The sequence below is a fragment of the Mustela erminea genome, chromosome 10 (genome assembly GCF_009829155.1).
Source record: "Mustela erminea isolate mMusErm1 chromosome 10, mMusErm1.Pri, whole genome shotgun sequence".
NCBI lineage: Eukaryota > Metazoa > Chordata > Mammalia > Carnivora > Mustelidae > Mustela > Mustela erminea.
This window is the reverse complement of record NC_045623.1, coordinates 92,039,124-92,059,154: the sequence shown is the minus strand read 5'-3', so window position 1 is coordinate 92,059,154 and position 20,031 is coordinate 92,039,124. Positions and strand designations below refer to the sequence as shown.

The following is a 20,031-nucleotide window of genomic DNA, read 5'->3' as shown; positions in this document are numbered from 1 at the left end:
ATATAGGTCCTCTCTATCATGCTTCCTTAGCCAATTCCAATTACTATAGTAATCGTCACGATCATAGTGGCAGTGAACATTGGTTTTAGTGTTTACTATATGGCAGGGACTGTGCTGATCCCCACAGAGCCCCATAAGGTAGGTACTATTAAAACCCCATTTCACATATAGGGAAACTGGCACAGAGAGGTTAATTAACTTACCCAAGGCCACACAGTCAGTAGGTAGTAAAGCTAGGATTCGAAATGAATCTGTGTATTGCCAAGGCCCTTGCTTTTATCCACCACTCCCCGCTGCCCGCATTGTGCCAGCTACTCTGCAAGGTCCCTTTTCTTTCTGATGTCAATTATTAAGTGTTGAAATGACAATCTTGGGGAAGCTAATGCCTCCCCTGCTGGAGAACGTCAGCGTCAGGAAGCTGGCCTGAAGCCAGGTGAAAGGGTAGGGTAGCAGGACCTAGTTTAGCCAGACTAATGCATCTCTTGTATTTGAACGTGAGTAACCTTCAGAACAAGCCAAAAACCCGCAATTTATACTTAACTCTTGTTAGTTTCAAGCCCAAGGGATTGTGGGAGGTCAGTTTAAATAGCAAGTGATGACTGGTCTTATCACCGTGATATTTAAATAGAGGTTCTTGTTGGCAGATGGAAAGCAGGTGTTAGAATGGGAGATCTGAGCTGGTTTCACTCAGATACCACTGATCAAGCAAGGGTTCCTGCCTCTGTGACCTCTGTTCCTTTTCTGGAAACTGTTCTTTCCCAGAGTTATAGCTGATAAAAAAGCAATTCTTGGAGCCAGAAGGGTCTTTAGAGCTGTTGCTAATAATAATGATAATACGAAGGAAAATTGTAAAAATAATAGTAACAAACTAGAATTGTGTCAGTATTTTTCATGCGCTGGGTGGTCTTTCAACCTGTGCCTTATTTCATGTGATAATCCCATGAGAGTTTACTGCTACTCCACTTCTCAGAGGGGCAGCTGAGGCTCAGAGAAATGTAGTGATTCCACTGAAGTCACACAGCAGTAAGTGGCAGCGGCTGGACCCCAGCCCAGAACTGCTGGTCTTCCCTGTCTACACAGGGAAGTGGAAGCAGAGAGAGAAGTGACTTGATACGGCCCGCTCTTGATACGGCCAGCACCAGACGATTCTCACAAGCTGCCCCGCTGTGGGGAACCCTTGTTTCGGTCTGGGACAGAGTCCCTGAGTCTGGGATCAGATCCCTGCTCCGGGTTAGCTGTCCATGTACGTGCACTTGTTGGCACTTAAACCAATTCAGATAATTTCTGTTATCTCTCTGCAGAAGAGGAACACGGTGACTTGTCCAGAGGCAGAAGCCACCCAAGTATCTCCCCACACTTCCCTCCCTGCCAGCAGACCCAGACACCCCCATTTTACAGTTTTCAAGCTCTGAGCTCCAGAGGAAGAGTTTCATGTCAGGAGACCCGCACACCCCAACTCTTTCGCCAGACACTTGAGGGCTGCTAATAGGTATATGTTCAAAGTGTGTAACCCCTGGGCCTGTGGCATCGCCTTTGCTTGACTTTAAATGCTCATAGAATGGAACCAAGCACCACTTCACAAGGGCTTGGGGCATAATTAACGTTGCCAAAGCCCTTTGAAATGCCTGGATGAAAGGACACTTAATTATATCGCGCTGTTACTAACCATGTCTGTCCGTGGCCCCTTATTAGGCACGGAAATGAACATGCTGGTGGAAATGACCTTTAAAGGAAACCTCAGCTGCCCATGTCACTAGTGGGAATGTAGCACTTAGGAGGCAGGGTTATTTATTTATTTTTTCCCTAATTCACTTTACCACCTTTGAAGGACACCTGAGACAAGACAGTGGGAGATGGTCTAGAGGGGTAATTACCATCTGGAGACTAGAAATCCGGCCTCGAGCCACAGAAACCCTCCCACAAGTTCTTGCACGTCTCCGGGCCTTCCTTTGTTCGTGTGTGAAGTCCCTCTGACCTGCCTGCAGAAATTAGGATTCATAATAGTCCCCACCTCAGTGGTTGGATATGACCCAAAGGCAAGGCGTGGAAAGGGCTTTCCACACCAAATGTATAGATAAAAATACTCCAGCAACACCAGGCTTTGTTATCATAGTAACCTTTTAGCCTTGTTTTTCTGCTGCTCAGGTGGGTTATCCTTGTGAACTTTACAATTTTTATTTCTAGGTTTCAGCCCTCCCCACCCCCCTCCCCGAAACAGTATTGACTTGGGTGCTTGTTGGCAGCCGCCGGTTTCCCTTCTCTATCTCTCTACCTCCCCCCACCAAGTCGTTAACAACACACTCTCAGCCTTGTGGATTTCATCCACATCTGGGCAGAGGACAGCTTGGTCTCTTAGGGTAAAGGTAAAACAGGGGCTGCCAGTTTATGGGTCGAACGAACCAAATGAAACTACCATTTTCATAGGTCACAATGGCTGAACAGTGGCAGTTTCAGACGGTTCGCTGTAATTGTTCAGTTCCCGAGCTCCGCGCTTTCCCCGGATGACCTCAGGAAGGCCACACGCCAGCTCTGAGCAAGGGGCACTGTCATGCCAGCTGGCGGAGGAGGTGAAGCCCATCTCCCAGCCCACCCACCTTTGAAGCTGATTGTAGCTATGGGACCCCCAGTGTCCTCTGAACAGCACGGGTTCTGGGCTTAGCTTTCTGCCCAAGGTCTGGAGCCTGTTTCCTTCTCCCCTTTGTCCCCTATAAAGGAAATAAGGCAGCTGTGAGGTATTGTTGGAGCCAGAACCAGAGTCCTTTTGTCTCCTACCTGCCCGACGCAGTTCCTGTAACATCACTGCCAGTTAACTCTTTCAACTCTCTATCATCAGCGTAGGTAAACTGAGTCTCTGGGCCAAGCTTCCTCCTGGTCCCCAGATCTTGGCCTCCATGAGCCTGAGGTCCTTGCTCTGTATCCTTAATGAGCCACCCTTAGTGAAGGGCTTCCTCTGGGCTCTTCAGACTTGACCCTCTAAAGAAACCCCCTTGTATAGCCTCACTCATTTCTTTGATTGACATCTAAGACTTAAAATGGGTGTTACAAGTTTATATTTGCAAGGTATGTCATTTCTGGCACATTTTCCTACTAGAATTTTTTTTTATAGTCCCTGGAATATAAAGCCCGCTTGATACGTACCTTCTGAAAAAGTTCTTTAGCAGTTGGAAATTTTACATCATTCCTTTTTCTCCTTAATTTTGTATTTCCTTTACGTTTCCCCCACAGAATTTTGTCCCCAAACAGTGTCTATCTTTTAACACTTCAACATTCTATGGATACCTACCATACTTCTCATACTTCTCTACAAGAAAGAATGGAAAAGGGGTGCCTGGGTGGCTCAGTCAGTTAAGCATCTGCCTTCAGCTCAGGTCATGATCCCAGGATCCAGGGATCGAGTCCTGCATCAGGCTCCCTGTGCAGCAGGGAACCTGCTTCTCCCTCTCCCTTTGCCTGCCGCTCCCCCTACTTGTGCTCACTCACTCTCTCACTCTCTCTCTGATAAATAAATAAAATATCTTGAAAAAAAGAAAGTGGAAAATATGCAATCAAATTTCACTCTTTAATATTTTCTTTGACATAGGGTTTGTGAAATAACAAAAATTCCACGAAGTAATTTTGATGCTCTAACTGGCTTTACTAACTGATACATGAATCAGGCAGGAACCCATCTAGCAAGTTGCGGGGCAAGGGGGCTCCAAACGGTGGCAGAAAGAGAAGAGGCCTTTTGTTTTTTTTTTAAAGGTTTATTTATTTGAGGGGCGCCTGGGTGGCTCAGTGGGTTAAGCCTCTGCCTTCGGCTCAGGTCATGATCCCAGGGTCCTGGGATCAAGCCCCACATCAGGCTCTCTGCTCAGCAGGGAGCCTGCTTCCCCCTCTCTCTGCCTGCCTCTCTGCCTACTTGTGATCTCTGTTGAATAAATAATAAATAAAACCTTTTAAAAAAAAGGTTTATTTATTTGAGAAAGAGAGCTCATGTGTGTGCCGGTGGGGGTGGGGGAGGGGGCAGAGGCAGAGAAAGAACTCAAGCAGACTTCCCACTGAGTGCAGAGCCTGGCCCCATCTCATGACCCTGAGATCATGACCTGAGCCAAAATCAAGAGTTGGACACTTAACTAACTGAGCCACCCAGGTGCCCCAAGTTTTTAAAGGCAAGACAAAGTTATAAACAGAGAAAAAAATTATTTCAAGTGAAGTGACCTTCCTTTGGGGACAAATGGGATAGGGAGGGCCCATGTGACAGATTACCTTATTGGTGCTGATCAGAAGATTCCTGACTGATCAGTTAAGATTACCTTTATGGAGGGGCACCTGAGTGGCTCAGTGGGTTAATGCCTCTGCCTTTGGCTCAGGTCATGATCCCAGGGTCCTGGGATCAAGCCCCACATCAGGCTCTCTGGTGGGGAGCCTGATTCCTCTCTCTCTTTCTGCCTAGCTCTCTGCCTACTTGTGATCTCTGTCAAATAAATAAATAAATAAATCTTTAAAAAAAAAAAAAAAAGATTAGCTTTCTGAAGGAGGTTAGAACTTCAATTAGGTTAAGTATGAAGCCCCAGTTTGGTGATCTGGCTGAAATGATGCCATTTTGGGCCTCAGGCTTTCTATTTCACAGTTTCAGAAGTACTGACTCAATCCAGAAGCTTTAGAATCAATTGGTGAATGTAATATAAAGTCTCATTATAATTGTTAAGCATAAAATAATATTGTATTAGGAATGAGTATCTGAAAGGGACTTTTTCTCCCCAATAGTCAAGATGAATATTATTGATTGCTAGAATGAGACAGATTTTAGCATCAGTTCTGTTGTAGGTTTTGGGTTTTATAGCTAGAAGCCCTGAGAACCCGTTCACATAAGTACCTGGGATGGAAGAATGTTATTATAGTGCTCATCCCTAAATTCTTTCAACTTCTTCCAAATTATATGCTAAAAATCACATTGTGACAGGGGTGTCTGGGTGGCGTAGTCAGTTAAGCTTCTAACTCTTGATCTCAGCTCAGGTCTTGATCTCAGGGTCATGAGTTAAAGCCCCATATTGGGCTCCGTACTTGGTGTGGAACCTACTTTAAAAAAACCCCACGGGGCGCCTGGGTGGCTCAGTGGGTTAAGCCGCTGCCTTCGGCTCAGGTCATGATCTCAGGGTCCTGGGATCGAGTCCCACGTCGGGCTCTCTGCTCAGCAGGGAGCCTGCTTCCTCCTCTCTCTCTGCCTGCCTCTCTGCCTACTTGTGATCTCTGTCTGTCAAATAAATAAATAAATAAATAAATAAATAAATAAATCTTTAAAAAAAAAAACCCACATAGTGATAAATTATTTTTATTGACTTATCAGCTAACAATACAAGGAGAGCCTCTTATTTTTCTTCAAAACAAAGTACTGTATACAGTTAATTTATTTTCTTGTTTTAAAGATTTTATTTATTTATTTGACAGAGAGAGAGAGAGCACAAGTAGGCAGAGTAGCGGGGAGGAGAAGCTGGCTTCGCGCTGAACAGGGAGCCTGATGGGGAATTTGATCCCAGAACCCTGGGGGGATCATGACCTGAGCCAAAGGCACACACTTAACTGACTGAGCCACCCAGGTGCCCCTGTTAATTTACAACAGGATTTGTTTTGCTTTCACAATCTAGGTTCCCTTCCCCTCTAGATTCTTTGGCTGGCCTAATAATTAAACTGACATACAACAGATTCACAGGAGAAAAATTTAATTTCATACATATGGGAGTGCCAAAGATATGATGCTCAAAGAAGTGACCAAAGCAGGCAGCTTTTATACCTTTTAGACAAAGAAACTATAAATTTGTGAAGAATTGACAAGACAAAGGGGTTGGGCTTGGGGTAGTAAATTAATGAGGTGGTAACTAGGTTTGTTTATATAGCCTTCTTGGCCCTAAATTCCCTATCTCTGGTGATAAGGGTGTGTCTCTTCCTCCTGGTGCATATTGGGAAAGTACCTTTCACATGGAAGAATTACTTCCTGCTTTCATGGATAAAGGGGTCTCAGAGTACCCTTTTTGTACTGGCTATTTCTTAAGTAACTTTAATTCAAAATAATGATTATGCCAAAATGACATATTTGAGGGGGGTATGTTCTCAACAATTTCTGTGAAGTTTACCAGAAAGGCACTATCAATTATGCTGATAAATTTTCACTTAGAGCCATGTTGGCTTAACCTATCTAGAAAAGATTGAGGAAATTGACATCTTGTTAATTTTACTACACCATTGCCTATACTGTATTGCAATATATATATTTTACTTTAAAAGAAATTTTAAGTAAGCTCCATGTCCAACATGGAGCTTGAACTCATGACCCTGAGATCAAGAGTCACATGCTCCACTGACTGAGCCAGCCAAGTGTCTCAACACATATATTTTAATTATATACTATGTCAAAAACAAATATTATAGTATTTGTACATACAAATGTAATTATAAATGCTTTATCACATGCTTCAGTATGGTAATTACAATCCTCAGCACAATCCCTAAGAAAATAACTCAAAAATAAATAATAAAGGAAATGATAAGAGAATTAAAATGGTATGCTAGAGGGGCACCTGACTGCCTCAGTGGGTTGAGTGTCTGACTCTTGTTTTCAGTAGGTCATGATCTCTTGCATCCAGAGATCAAGCCCTGTGTGGGTGTCTGTGCTCAGCTGCGAGTCTGCTTGAACATCCTCTCCTCTGCCCCCTCCCTGCTCACAGTGCTCTAGCTCTGTCTCGCAAATAAATAAATAAAATCTTTTTAAAAAATGGTACACTAGAAAACTTGTCTATTTAACACAAAAGAAAAAAATACAAAATACTTGATTGCTTAAAAATGCTAATCACTATGTGAGCTTCGGCAAGTCACAGTCTTTTTGCTGGTGGAGGGTCTTGCCTCTACGTCGATGGCTGCCGACTGATCAGGGTGTTGGGTGCTGAAAGTTGGGCCGTGGCAGTTTCTTGAAATAAGACAGCAGTGAAGTTTGCTGCGTTGACTGACTCTTCCTTGCATGAAGGATTTCTTTGTAGCGTGTGATGCTGTTTGAAAGCCTCTTACCCACAGTAGAACTTCTATCAAAATCGTAGTCAGTCCTCTCAAACCCTCTGTTGCTTTATTAACCAGGTTTATGTAATATTCCAAGTCATTTGCTTCATTTCAACAATCTTCGAGACATCTTCACCTGGAGTAGATTCCATCCACCACTTTCTTTGCTCATCCATAAGAAGCACCTCTTCAGGGCGCCTGGGTGGCTCAGTGGGTTGAGTGGCCAACTGTTGATTTCAGCTCAGGTCATGATCTCAGGGTTGTGGGATCAAGTCCCACTTTGGCTCTGCACTCATCGTGGGGTCTGCTTGAGATTCTCTCACTCCTTCTCCCTCTGCCTCTCCCCCTGCTCACATTCATGCTCTCTCACTCTGTCTCTCTCAGATAAATAAAATCTTTTAAAAACTAAAGAAGACCTTCTCATCTGTTCAAGTTTTCTCACAAGATTACAGCCATTCAGTCCCATCTTCAGGCTCCACTTCACATTGAAGCTCTCCTACTATTCCCACCACATCTGCACCTACTTCCCCCACTGAAGTGTTGAACGCTCACAGTCATCCATGAGGGTGGGAATCAGCTTTTTCTAAACTCCTGTGAATGTTGGTATTTCAACCTCTTTCCGTGAATCATGAATGTTCTTAATGGCATCTAGGATGGTGAATCCTTTCCTGAAGGTTTTCAGTTTACTTTTCCCAGAGCCATCAGAGAAATCACTCTCTATGACAGCAATAGCCTTAAGAAATACATTTTTTTAAAGATTTCATTTATTTATTTTAGAGAGAGTAGGGGGAGGAGCAGAGGAAGAGAGACAAGCAGACTTCATGCTGTGCAGGGAGCCCCATGTGGGGCTCCATTTTACAACTCTGAGATGATGACCTGTGCTGAAATGAGTTGGTCGTGCAACCAACTGAGCTACCCAGGCACCCCAAGAAATATATTTCTTAAATAGTAGGACTTGTAAGTTGAAATTACTCCTTGATCCATGGGCTGTGGAATGGATGAGGTATTAGCAGGCATGAAAACAACATTAATCTCGATGTACATCTTCATCAGAGCTCTTGGGTGACCAAGTGCATTGTCGGTGAGCAGTAAAGTCTTAGAAGAAGCCTTTTTTTCTGAGCAGTAAGTCTCAACAGTGGGCCTAAAATATATGATAAACCAAGTTGTCAACAGTTGTGCTCTCATCCAGGTTCTGTTGCTCTCTTTATAGAGCACGGGCTGAATAGATTTAGCGGAAGTCTTAAGGGCCCTAGGGTTCTTGGAATGGCAAATGAACATTGACTTCAGTTTAAAGTCACCAGCTGCATTAGCCCTTAACAGGACAGTCAGCCTCTGTTTTTCTCAGGGTGGGGCCTGAACCCACAACTCTGAGATCAAGACTTAGATGCTTAATCAGCTGAGCCACCCAGGTGCCCAATCCTTTGAAGCTTCTAAACAAGGCATCGACTTCTCTCCAGCTATGAAATTCTCGATGGCATCTTCCAATAGAAGGCTGTTTGGTCTACACTGAAAATCTGCTGTTTGGGGTAGCCACCTTCATTAATTATCTGAGCTAGATTTTCTGAAGAACTTCTGCAGCTTCTCCATCAGCACCTGCTGTTTCCCCTTGCCCTTTTACTTTATGGAGATGGCTTCTCTCCTTAAACCTCATGAACCTTCAGACTTCCTTCTGCAGCTTCTTCCCCTCACTCAGACTTCACAGAATTGAAGAGTATGAGGGCCTTGCTGTGGATTAGGCTCTGGCTTAAGAAATGCAGTGGCTACTTTGATCTTCTATCCAGACCATTCATACTTTCTCCATATCAGCAATAAGGCTGTTTCACTTTCTTATCATTCATGTGTCCACTGGAGTAGCACTTTTAAGTTCCTTCAAGAACTTTTGCTTTGCATTCACAACTTGGCTAACTATTTGGAACAGGAAGCCTAGCTTTCAGTCCATCTAGCTTTTGCACAAGCCTTCCTCACTGAGCTTAATCATGTCTAGCTTTTTTTTTTTAATTAAAGAAAAAATTCTTAAGTAATCTCTACACCCAACATGGGGCTTGAACCTACAACCCTGAGATCAAGAGTTGTGTGCTCTACCAACTAAGCCAGCCAGGTGCCCCAATCATTTCTAAGCTTTTGATTTAAAGTGAGAGACATTTGGTTCTTCCTTTCACCTGAACACTTGGAGGCACCGTAGACTTATTAACTGGCCTAATTTCACAATTGTGTCTCGGGACATAGGGGGGCCCCAGGGCAGGGAGAGAGATAGGCAACAGCTTATTGGTGGAGCAGCCAGAACACACAAAACCTTTGTGTCAATAAAGACCTTTATTGATTAAGGTCATTGTCTTATATGGGCATGGTTCATGGCACCCCAGAACAATTACAGTCATAACATCAAAGATCAGTGATCACAGATTACCATAACAAATACAGTGATAGTGACAATGCTTGAAATATTACAAGAATTAAAAATATGACATAGAGACACAAAGTGAGCCAATGCTGTTGGGAAAATGGTGTTGATGGATTTGGTTGAAGGAAGTTTTTTTTTTAACTTTTTTTTAAAAAGATTTATTTATTTATTTATTTGACAGAGAGAGATCACAAGTAGACAGAGAGGCAGGCAGAGAGAGAGAGAGAGAGAGAGAGAGAAAGAGAAGCAGGCTCCTGGCTGAGCAGAGAGCCCGATGAGGGACTCGATCCCAGGACCCTGAGATCATGACCTTAGCCGAAGGCAGCGGCTTAACCCACTGAGCCACCCAGGCGCCCAGATTTTTTTGTTTTTTAAGATTTTATTTATTTATTTGTCAGAGAGAGCGAGCAAACACAAGCAGACAGAGTGGGAGGCAGAGGTAGAGAGAGAAGCAGGCTCCCTGCAGAGCAGAGACCCCGATGTGGGACTTAATCCCAGGACCCTGGGATCATGACCTGAGCCAAAGGTAGTGGCTTAACCAACTGAGCCACCCAGGCATCCCTGCTTGAAGAACAATTAACACAAACCTTCAATTTATAAAACACACAATATCTTCAAAGTGCCCTAAGGGAAAGCACAATGAAACAAGGTATGCCTGTATAAATCCTTGTGAACTTGGATTACATTGTTCTCTTCTCTGTTTTTTTTTTTAGAAAAAAAAAAAACTGTCTTATGACACCAAAAGCATAGCAACAAAAGAAAAAATAAACTTTATCAAAATTAAAACTTTTGTATGTCAAAGCAGTTTATCAAGAATAAAAATATGACCCACAGAATCAAAGAGAATATTTGTAAATCATGTATCTGGGAAAAGTTTAGTATCCAAATATGTAAAGAACTCTTACAACCCAAGTGTTTTTTTTTTTAATGTGCAGAAGGTTGCACAACATTATGAGTCTACTAAATGCCACTGACGTGCACTCTTTAAGATGGTTAATGGTCAACTTTTAGTATATGTGACTCTTAACCTCAAATTTTAAAAATAGGCAAAGATTTTGAATAAATATTTCTCCAAAGAAGATAAATGGATAGTAAACATGTGGAAAGGTGTTCAGTGTCATTAGTCTTAGGGAACTGCATTATCAAAACCACAATTAGACTCTTCTGCATACCCATTAGGGTAACTGTCATACATTTTTTAACAAGGAAAGTAATGGGGCACTTGGATGGGTAAATTGTTTAAGTATCCAACTCCTGATTTCAGCTCAGGTCATAATCTCAGGGTTGTGAGATCAAGCCCCAGGTTGAGCTCTGCACTCAATGGGGAGTCTGCTTGAGATTCTCTCCCTCCCTCTTTGTCTGCCCTTTCCACTGTGTACGCCTCCCCCCTTTAAAATAAATAAATAGGGGCACCTGGGTTGCTCCAGCGTTAAGTGTCTGCTTTCGGCTCAGGTCATGATCCCACGGTCCTGGGATCGAGCTGAGCATCAGGTTCTCTGTTCGGCGGGAAGCCTGCTTCTCCTGCTTTTACAACCCCTGCCTGTGTTCCCTTTCTTGCTGTGTCTCTCTCTGTCAAATGAATAAATAAAATCTTTAAAGAAAAATAAAATTAAATTAAAAAAATAAATCTTAAAAAATAAAAAATAAGGAAAATAATGAGTGTTGACAAAGATGTGGAGAAATTGGGAGTCCTCTACTGGTGAGAATGTAAACAGGTACAGCCACTATGGAAAACCATTTAACACCCCCCCCCCCCACCAAAGTTAAAATAGTCACTGTAGATACCCAAGAGAATAAAAAATATATGTCTCTACAGAAACTTGTATAAGCATGTTAATAACATTACTTGCAATAGAGAGAAAGTGGAGATGACACAACTGTAACTGGTGAATGGGTAAACAAAATGTTATATCCATTGATGGAATATTATTTGACTATAAAAAGGAATGAAGTACGGGTACATGTTATAACATATGAGCCTTGAAAGCATTATGCTCGGTGAAAGAAACCAGACACAACCACATCCCTTAGGATTCCATTTATGTGAACTGTCCAGAATAGGCAAGTCTGTAGAGACAGGAAGTAGATTAATGGTGGCCTGGGGCTGGGCTGGTGGGGAATGGAGAGGGACTGCCAATAGGTTTAGGATTTCTTTTTTGGGGGTGGTGGAAATGCTTGGGATTTAGTGGCGTGGTTTTACAACACCCATGCAAACTGGTCATTTCAAATATTACATTGCAGCTGTGGAAATCAGATCTACACCCCGTTTGTTGTTGTTGCTTATTGTGGTTTGTTTTGTTCCTTGTTTTGTGATTTTTCTAAACTCTTTTTGTAAAGTCTGTGTCCTCTCTGTGGTCAGCCTGATGAACTCTGTTCATCAGCCCCCCCCCCATTTATATGTTAAAGCCCTAAACCCCAGTGTGATGTTTTGGAAGTAGGACCTTTGGAGATAATTAGGTCATGAAGGTGGGGCCCTCATGAATGAGATTAGTGCCCTTGTAAGAAGGGACAAAGAGGGAGATAGTCTCTCTCTACCATGTGAGGGAACATGAAGATGGTGTCCATCTGCAGACCAGGAAGAGAACTCTAAGCAGGAATAGAATCAGCCAAAACCTTGATTTGGGGCTTCCCCCTCCTCTAGAACTGTGAGAAGTAAATGTTTGTTAAGTCACCCAGCAGACAAGCACTGCATGATTTCCCCCTCTGTGAGCTGTCTACCAGAGTCAGACTCAGAATCAGAGAGGAGGATGGTGGTTGCTGGGGCAGGAGGGTGGGGAAATGGGAGTTGCTACTCAACAGGCATGAAGTCTCAGTTACGGAAGATGAACATGTTCTAGAGATCCTTGTGCCTGTAGTTAACAGCACTACACCATACACCCAAGTTGTTAAGAAAGTAGATCTTATGTGACGTGTTCTTACAATAAAGTTGTTTTAAGAAACGAAGAATGTGGGCAGGGCTCAGCAGCAAGGGCTCATCTTTGCTCATATAGTATCATCTGTGGTGTTGGGCTGAAGCCGGGGCTGGAGCTGGAGAATCCAAGGTGGAATCACTCATGCCTGGAGTCTCAGCCAGGTTGACTTACTCAGCTGGCCGTTGGCTGAGATGGCTGAGCCTGTCTCTTCTCCGGGTGTCGACCTGACCCACTTGTGTATCTGTTTGGTCTTCCACAGGGGGCCTCTCTCTTCTTATGGATAGACTGGACTTCTTTATATGTAGTTGAGTTCCCTTCTGTGCAAAAGTAGAAGTTACGGGGCCTGAGCCCAGAAGTCCCCCACCCTCAACTCCATGTCATGCTGTTGATCACAAACCCTTCCAGATTCAAGTGGTGGGAGGGAAAGTTCCCTCCTCTTTATGGGAGTGGTGAGAGAAATGGCTGGCGGCCATCACTGCGATTTACTACAAATGGTAACCCCAACTTGGGGACAGTGTAATTGTGAAGGTATAATGGCGAAGGTCTTGCCTCTCTACCAGGTCTCCACTGACACGGCCCAGTAGAAGGGTGTTTCATTGCTGCTAGCTGGGGGTAGAAGACCAGGCTCCCCACATGGACTCTTCTCACGCTGTGGGGCCAGGGCGGTAAGGGGGAGAGCATGCCTCATCCCTGGACCTCAGATCCCTCCTTGGCCTTCTCTCATAGTCCCAGCATGTGAGTTGAGGAGCCCCGTGATAACCATGAAAGGTTGGAAATGTAGGCCCCCTACTTGGTTTACGCTGGTGTGGGATGGGTGGGTATCATTTTCTTTTCCTGTGATGTTTGGAACAGCACTTGTCTTAAAGTTTTCTGTCTTGCTTGGTGGCTCGTCTCCTGGTCTTTTGACTAAAGAGCCCATGCTCTCTTAGAGCTTTTTTGTCTATACCCATTGATACTCCCAGTTTGCCCACTTCTTCAGCTGCAGGTTTGAAGTATGTGAGGTGAAGAGAAGATCCAGGGACCCCGCCATGGTGCTGTTCCTCAGGCCCCCAGCTCCCCACCCTGTCTGCCTTCTTCTCACCTTTCAGAGTTGTCTTGTGTTTCCTGTATATATAATGTCCAATTTATATATAATGTCCAATGCAGGAAGCACAGGAAAAAGTAAGTCTACTCCATCTTGCTGGAAGCAGAAGTTCTGTAATTTGGTTTTTAAATTGAAAGGAATAACAGAATTTATTGTAGGTAAACAGCACTGAACTATTTAAGAGCATAATCATATAATCATAAGTGCAATTTATTAAACTTCTAAGAATTTCCTAGTTCCTTAGTAAGATTTTGTTTAAAAGAAACTAGATTCATGAATCTATTACTTTTATGGCAAATAATTTTTTTTTAAGAAATCAAAGTGATACAGGTAGCCTTTTTTTGTCTGTAGAAGCCACCTCTCTAAGGAAAGAAAGAAGAAGAAATAAACATTCATGTTTACTAGGAATTGAACTAAGTATATACATGTTCCCAGACTGTGTACAGTGAAGCATTGACTCAGGCTCTGTGGGGCAAGTAACAGAAACCAGCTCTTAAGCAAAAAAGACTGCGGGACTGCTCCCAGAACGGAAGGAAGAGCTAGGGAAGCAGGCTTCTGGATGGCTCCTGGGGCCTGACTTGCCCAGGTCTGGTCTTGGGAAGCAATGAGCCCAGACTTCTTTCAGCCTTCATGCTTCTCTATTCAAGATTTGGGACACCTGGAGGGCTCAGTCAGGGAAGCATCTGAGTCTTGATTTCAGCTTAGGTCATGATCTCCAGGTTTTTAGATCGAGCCCCATATCGGGCTCCATACCAAGTGCTGAGTGTGGTGCCTGCTTAAGATTCTCTCTCTTCCTTTGCCCCTCCCCCACACTGGCAGACTCTCTCTGTCTTAAAAAAAAAATAGTGTGTGTGTGTGTGTGTGTGTGCACGCATGTGCACGCATACGTGCATATGTGTATGTTTATATACATATAGATCCAGAAAGGGTTTCTGACTGGGTCATAGGCCCATCATGGTCCAGGAGAGGATGAAGCACTTGGAATGACAGTCCCCACGAGACCATACAAGGGGAAGTTGGGGGCATGGGGGAGTGCTTACAGCAAAATCAGAGTGTTATTACCAGAAGAAAAAGAACGTGGTTAAGACAGCAGGTGTTGAGCATCAGAGATATCTGCAGACTAAAAGTTCTAGAGCCTCGTAGGTTTGGGACACCTGGGGTGGACAAGGAGGACCCACCTGTAGGCCTCCAAGCAGTGGACCGAGGATCCAGCGTTTCCCAAACTCACTTAACCATGTTGTGCTTTTTGCCTCAGAGCTCCATTGACCTCTCTAGGAACCCAGTTAGGGAAACCCTGGCCTGGTTGATCTCCAGTGACCCTTTGAGCTATGAGGTCCTGTGATCCTACAGGACAGACATGGCTTCTGCTTGATTCTGTCTGAGAAGAGACAAGAAAAACACATAGAACAGAGATGGCGAAGGATCAAGGAAGTACAGCTCAGGCTATAAGCCATCTTGGGAAGAAGTGGAAGCCAGCTCCCTTGGGTCCATGAGATGCCCTCAGTGACCTTCTATTAAAGAGTTGTTGTATGAAGTGAAATGAATATAAGTCCGTTTCCTGCGTGCCCTGATCCTTCACTTGCTTTTCCTTGGCAGTCTGGCCCTGACCCAGGGCTTAAGTGAGGGCTGGAAGGCCCCTTGGAGGTTATCTGGGCCACCATCTACATTTTCCAGACAGGGGCATACAAGCCTGATGAGGGGAAGGGACTCATCTAAGGTCATGCTGTGATGAGACAGCAAAGCTGAAACTAGAACCCATGTCTCCGGCCTCCCCGCTCAATGTCTTTCCTTTATTCTGCAGTGCTGCACCTTGCTGGGGACAAAGTCAAGGACAGCCATGGTGGTTTCCATCCGTAGACACCCCCTCCCTCCTTCCACCCTAACCCATAGCCAACTGCCTTCTTAGTTGTCTAGGCCCTCAGCATTCCAGGGAAGAGGGGAGCAGAGGGGAGAGAGGGTTGACTTCCTGCCTTATGCTTGCTAATTATCTGTCTCTCAGATGAACTGCAAGACTGTGTTTGCCTTGTTTACTCTTGGTTTGCTAGCACCCAGCCCAGGCCTTGCAGAGCTGGCCAATTTCACAGGGAGGGCGGCCAGGTGGGGGAACCTCTAGAGCAAAAGGGGAGTTGAAAAAGGCCCATCCTGGGCCGGGAGGATTCATATTTGGCTAAGAGAACATTCTTTGGTGTTTAGTGGTGAAAAAAAACCCTGGAGGGCTTGTGGGGGACGTAGTATAGTGTGGTTTCCATGCTGAGGCAAGTGCCCTTTGACTCAGCAGTCGTCCTAAGAATGTATCCCAAGGGAGTAATCCTCATAAATGTACAAAAATGCATGTAGTAGATACTCGATCACAGCGGTGTTTAAAAAAAAAAAGAAAAGAAAAGAAAAGAAACGGCCCAAGTATCCAACAGTGGAGAAGCAATGATATAAAATATAGCGTATCAAATGACGAGTTATTTGGTATTTATTAAAAATGATGAATTAGGGGCACCTGTGTGGCTCAGTTGGTTAACAGTCTGACTTTGGGTCAGGTCATGATCCCAGGGTCCTGGGACTGAGCCCTGTGTCAGGCTCCCTGCTCAGTGGGACATCTTCTGCTTCTCTTCCTTGGCCCCTTCCCCCCAACTCATGCTCTCTCGCTCTCTCATTTCTCTAAAATAAATAAATAAAATCCTTTTAAAAATATTTTATTTATTTGACAAAGAGAAATTCAGCAAGAGAGGGAACACACGTAGGGGGAGTGGGAGAGGGAGAAGCAGGCTTCCTGTGGAGCAGGGAGCCCGATGCACGGCTCGATCCCAGGACCCTGGGATGATGACCTGAGCTGAATAAGAACACTTAAGGAGAGGGAACAGAAGCAGGGGGAGTGGAAGAGGGAGAAGCAGGCTTCCCATTGAGCAGGGAGCCCAGTGTGGGGCTCCATCCCAGGACCTGGGATCATGACCTGAGCTGAAGGCAGACACTTAACAACTGAGCCACGCAGGCGCCCCTACAATAAATAAAATATATATATTTTTAAGTGATGAATTAAATATGCCCGATGGGAATGTGTTTATAATTTCTTTTCTTTTCTTTCTTCTTCTTTTTTTTTAAGATTTTATGTATTTATTTGACAGAGAGAAATCACAAGTAGATGGAGAGGCAGGCAGAGAGAGAGAGGGAAGCAGGCTCACTGATGAGCAGAGAGCCCGATGCGGGACTCGATCCCAGGACCCTGAGATCATGACCTGAGCCGAAGGCAGCGGCTTAACCCACTGAGCCACCCAGGCGCCCCGTGTTTATAATTTCTTAAGTAAAGGAACAGGTTATAAAACAGATTATAATCTTATTTTTGCAAAATAAACTAACATTGCCATTCATTTCTGAATTCATGAACAGAAAAAAAATTTACAAGAACAAGAAAAAAGTTTATAAGAACAAAATGTCTGCAGTAGTTAGCTTTGGGTTTAGAATTACAGGTGGCTTTTCTGTTTTGTTGTGATTTTTACTCTTCCTGTCATTTCTTTGTATTTCCTGGTTATTGTACGATAAATATATGCCTAGTAATTGTCTTTTGAAGTTAAAAGAAGATGCCATGCTAAAGAATATGAACCTTATTTTTAAGGTGACAGAAGTTAAAAGTTTATAAATGAAATCATTAAAAATGCCAGGAGCGAATTAGCCAGTTTAAAGAGTCTCATTGAGACCCCTCTGGGAACATGAAGAGTCCATTGATTAAATGGCAAATAGTACCCCCACCTGTGTTTCTCTTGTAAATTCCGGTTTCTGAATGTTGCTTGTGTGCACAAGACTGCACGAGTCAGTACAGTAAGGAAAGAGCAGAGCAGGTTTAGGCCTTATCGGTTCATTGTGACCCTGGACCCAGGACAGTTGCTTTCTGGCGGTGTTTTGTAAACCAACAAGGCAGCTGCATTAACCTTGAGTAGTAAACTGGTAAAACTCCAGTAGCAGGTCTGGGATGTGGCTTTGTGGCAGATGTCTTTCTCCTTTTGTTTTGGGACAGCGAAGGGTGGGGTTTCTTCTGTGTCCCTGGGGCCCTTTGGCTTAGACCCAGCTCACATCTGCTCCTGGGAACTTTCCTTGCAGGAGAACTTGATCGGCGCCCTTTTGGCGATATTCGGGCACCTTGTGGTCAGCATTGCACTTAACCTACAGGTAAGTCTCGGTCACGAGCACTGTCTGGGGACAGAGATACAGCTGGTCAGCTGGGGGGTCTGGTGCGGGCCCAGCTGCCTCCTTGCCATGGGACGTTGCCCCCACTCCATTCCTGGGATGCCTTGGGCAATCCCCTGTGGTTGTTCCAGAATCTCTCTTGATTCTTTGCTCCCACATGATCCCGTACTGCCCTCAACTCTAATGACCGCGTACTCCATGACTTAGACCTTCCTGGGGTGCTCTGGAGCTGCTGAGCTGGTCCACAGCTGTGGTTTGGCACATGCCGATAGATTGGGGAGCTCCTGAGGGTGCCCCAGAAACTGGTTCCATGGACATGTGTGAATTGGGTGGCAGCCATGGTGGTGGTTGCTGCGCTGGAGCAGTTTTTAGCCGGTGGGGGACAGGAGTCCGTGTATAAATGCCCAGGCTGCCATCCTGTGGTCGCATGGCTCTGAGCTGGTTCACAGGGTTTCCCAGTGGGTCCCCCATGGGATGAGCCCCCCTGCTGCCCAGGGCCCTCATTCTGCACCCTCCGCTGGTGTGCTCCCTTCTCCGGCTCACTTTCCCACTCCCTTACGATGTCTCCGGGAATCACGTCCTCCCAAGTCCAGTCTCAGGGACTGCTCTGGGACACCCTGACCAAGGTTTGACACCTGCGGACGGGTTAATTCCTACAGCACGCTGGCCTGCTCCTCTCCGCCTGCACTGCCCAGCTTTGGGTTGTGGAGAGGCGCCCTCCCTCCCTGGATCAGAGATGAGAACACACACGAGTAACCCGGTACCTTTCAGCGCTACGCACGCCCGTGTGCCCGGAGTGTGCCTGTGTGTTTCGGAGGCTGCATGGTCTTCTGGCCTCTTGTCGGTTCATGCTTTGCGTTATACAGAGCAGTCTCTCTGCTTCCGCATCCGCTCGGATGCAGCTCCCATCACGGTCCTTCCCCCTGCAAGTGGGAGCTGTGGTCCGCTAAGTGAGCATGACTGCCTTGCACCTTGGTCACCTCCCTACTTTCTGTGTCCCAAGTGCACATTCCAGAACAAAGACTATTGGCCTTACCTGGGCCAAGTATCCACCTGAGGGACGGCAGGGTCCACGGATGCCCCCGGGACTGCCCAGCAGAGTTCAGGCTCATCTATAGAAGGGAGTGCAGCCAAACAGACACCCTGAGCATGGGGACTCTGGGGCACTGCTGTTAGAGGAAGATGCTCGACCTAAAACCAGGGGAACCTGGGATGGCGTCCTCGACCCCTGCCCCGGCTCCAGACTGCACACTGCCTGTGCTGTGCATTAGAAATGCACATTTCCAGGTCTCCCCAGGGAGTGTCTGAGGCTTCCCGGCCAGTTTGAGAACTGCTGTCTTAAGAGTAACAGCCTGGTATTGAGATCGGGATGGCTTGCCTCTTCTCTGAGCTGGAACTCCAAAAAAACACATCTTCCCAAATAAAAGTGGGTGGTGGATTTAGGATACAGATGTCATAGCCTCTTTTTCCCAAAAGCTCTGGGCAAATTGCCTTCTTTCTTGGATTTCTAGAAGTACTGCCACATCCGCCTGGCAGGCTCCAAGGACCCCCGAGCCTACTTCAAGACCAAAACATGGTGGCTGGGCCTGTTCCTGATGCTGCTGGGCGAGCTGGGAGTGTTTGCCTCTTACGCCTTCGCTCCGCTGTCGCTGATCGTGCCCCTCGGAGCGGTCTCCGTGATAGGTAAGATCGGGGTCCCTCTCTGCCGCTGCTAATCCCTGGGACCCACACACCTGGGCTGCCACCATACTCAGCAAACAAAGCAGCTTCTGCTTGGTAATGTCACTGACACTACAAAGGGCTTCATATACGCCGGCCTAGTACAAAGCGCTTTACAGATATTAATTCCAGTCCTCCTTTTTGAGCGTGACAGTGTCACGATCCCCACTTTACAGATGAGGAACTAGGGGTACAGGATGGCAGGGCTGGGATACAGGATGGTCTGGCTCCGTGATCTGTTTAAGACTCAGAAAGTTTATCAGAATTGCTTTCTATTCCCACTGCAGAAGGAAGATACAAACATGAAGCTTTCATCCCAGCACTGTCAGGACAACCTGAGCTTCTGTAGGATTCAGACAGCTTTTACCCTCTAATAGACATGCCTTCCACTGAGGCTCTAACCTTTTTGCATCAGGGGATATCATGTCTGAAGCATCGGTCACTTTCTCACTTGCCGTTTCTCTGTGATCTCTGTAATCCCCAAACCAGTGTCTCAGAGCATTTGAACCAAGGAAAAGATAAAGGAGCTTTGATGTTTGTGTTCTGCAAATTAAATAGCATTAGGAAAAAAAAATAATATTTTCATCTTAAATAAAAGATGTTAGTAGATTAGTGAACACAGGAGCGGGGACCATGAACTTGCGCTGAAATGTTCCCTTCTGCTTGCTGGCAGGCTCCACATGGCCTAGAAGCACTTCCCTGCTCTTAAAGGAAAA

The 20,031-nt window shown here is 45.3% G+C and overlaps 1 protein-coding gene across 3 annotated transcripts in view; it reads left to right on the top strand.

Moving 5' to 3' along the window:
* The window catches only part of NIPAL3 (NIPA like domain containing 3), a 49,342-nt gene that overhangs the window by 6,332 nt on the left and 22,979 nt on the right, over positions 1–20,031 (top strand). For all 3 annotated transcript variants that reach the window (XM_032301703.1, XM_032301702.1, XM_032301704.1), the window contains exons 3-4: positions 17,510–17,578; positions 19,108–19,279. In XM_032301703.1, coding sequence (XP_032157594.1) covers positions 17,510–17,578; positions 19,108–19,279 — 241 coding nt within the window. The remainder of the gene's footprint in view (positions 1–17,509; positions 17,579–19,107; positions 19,280–20,031) is intronic.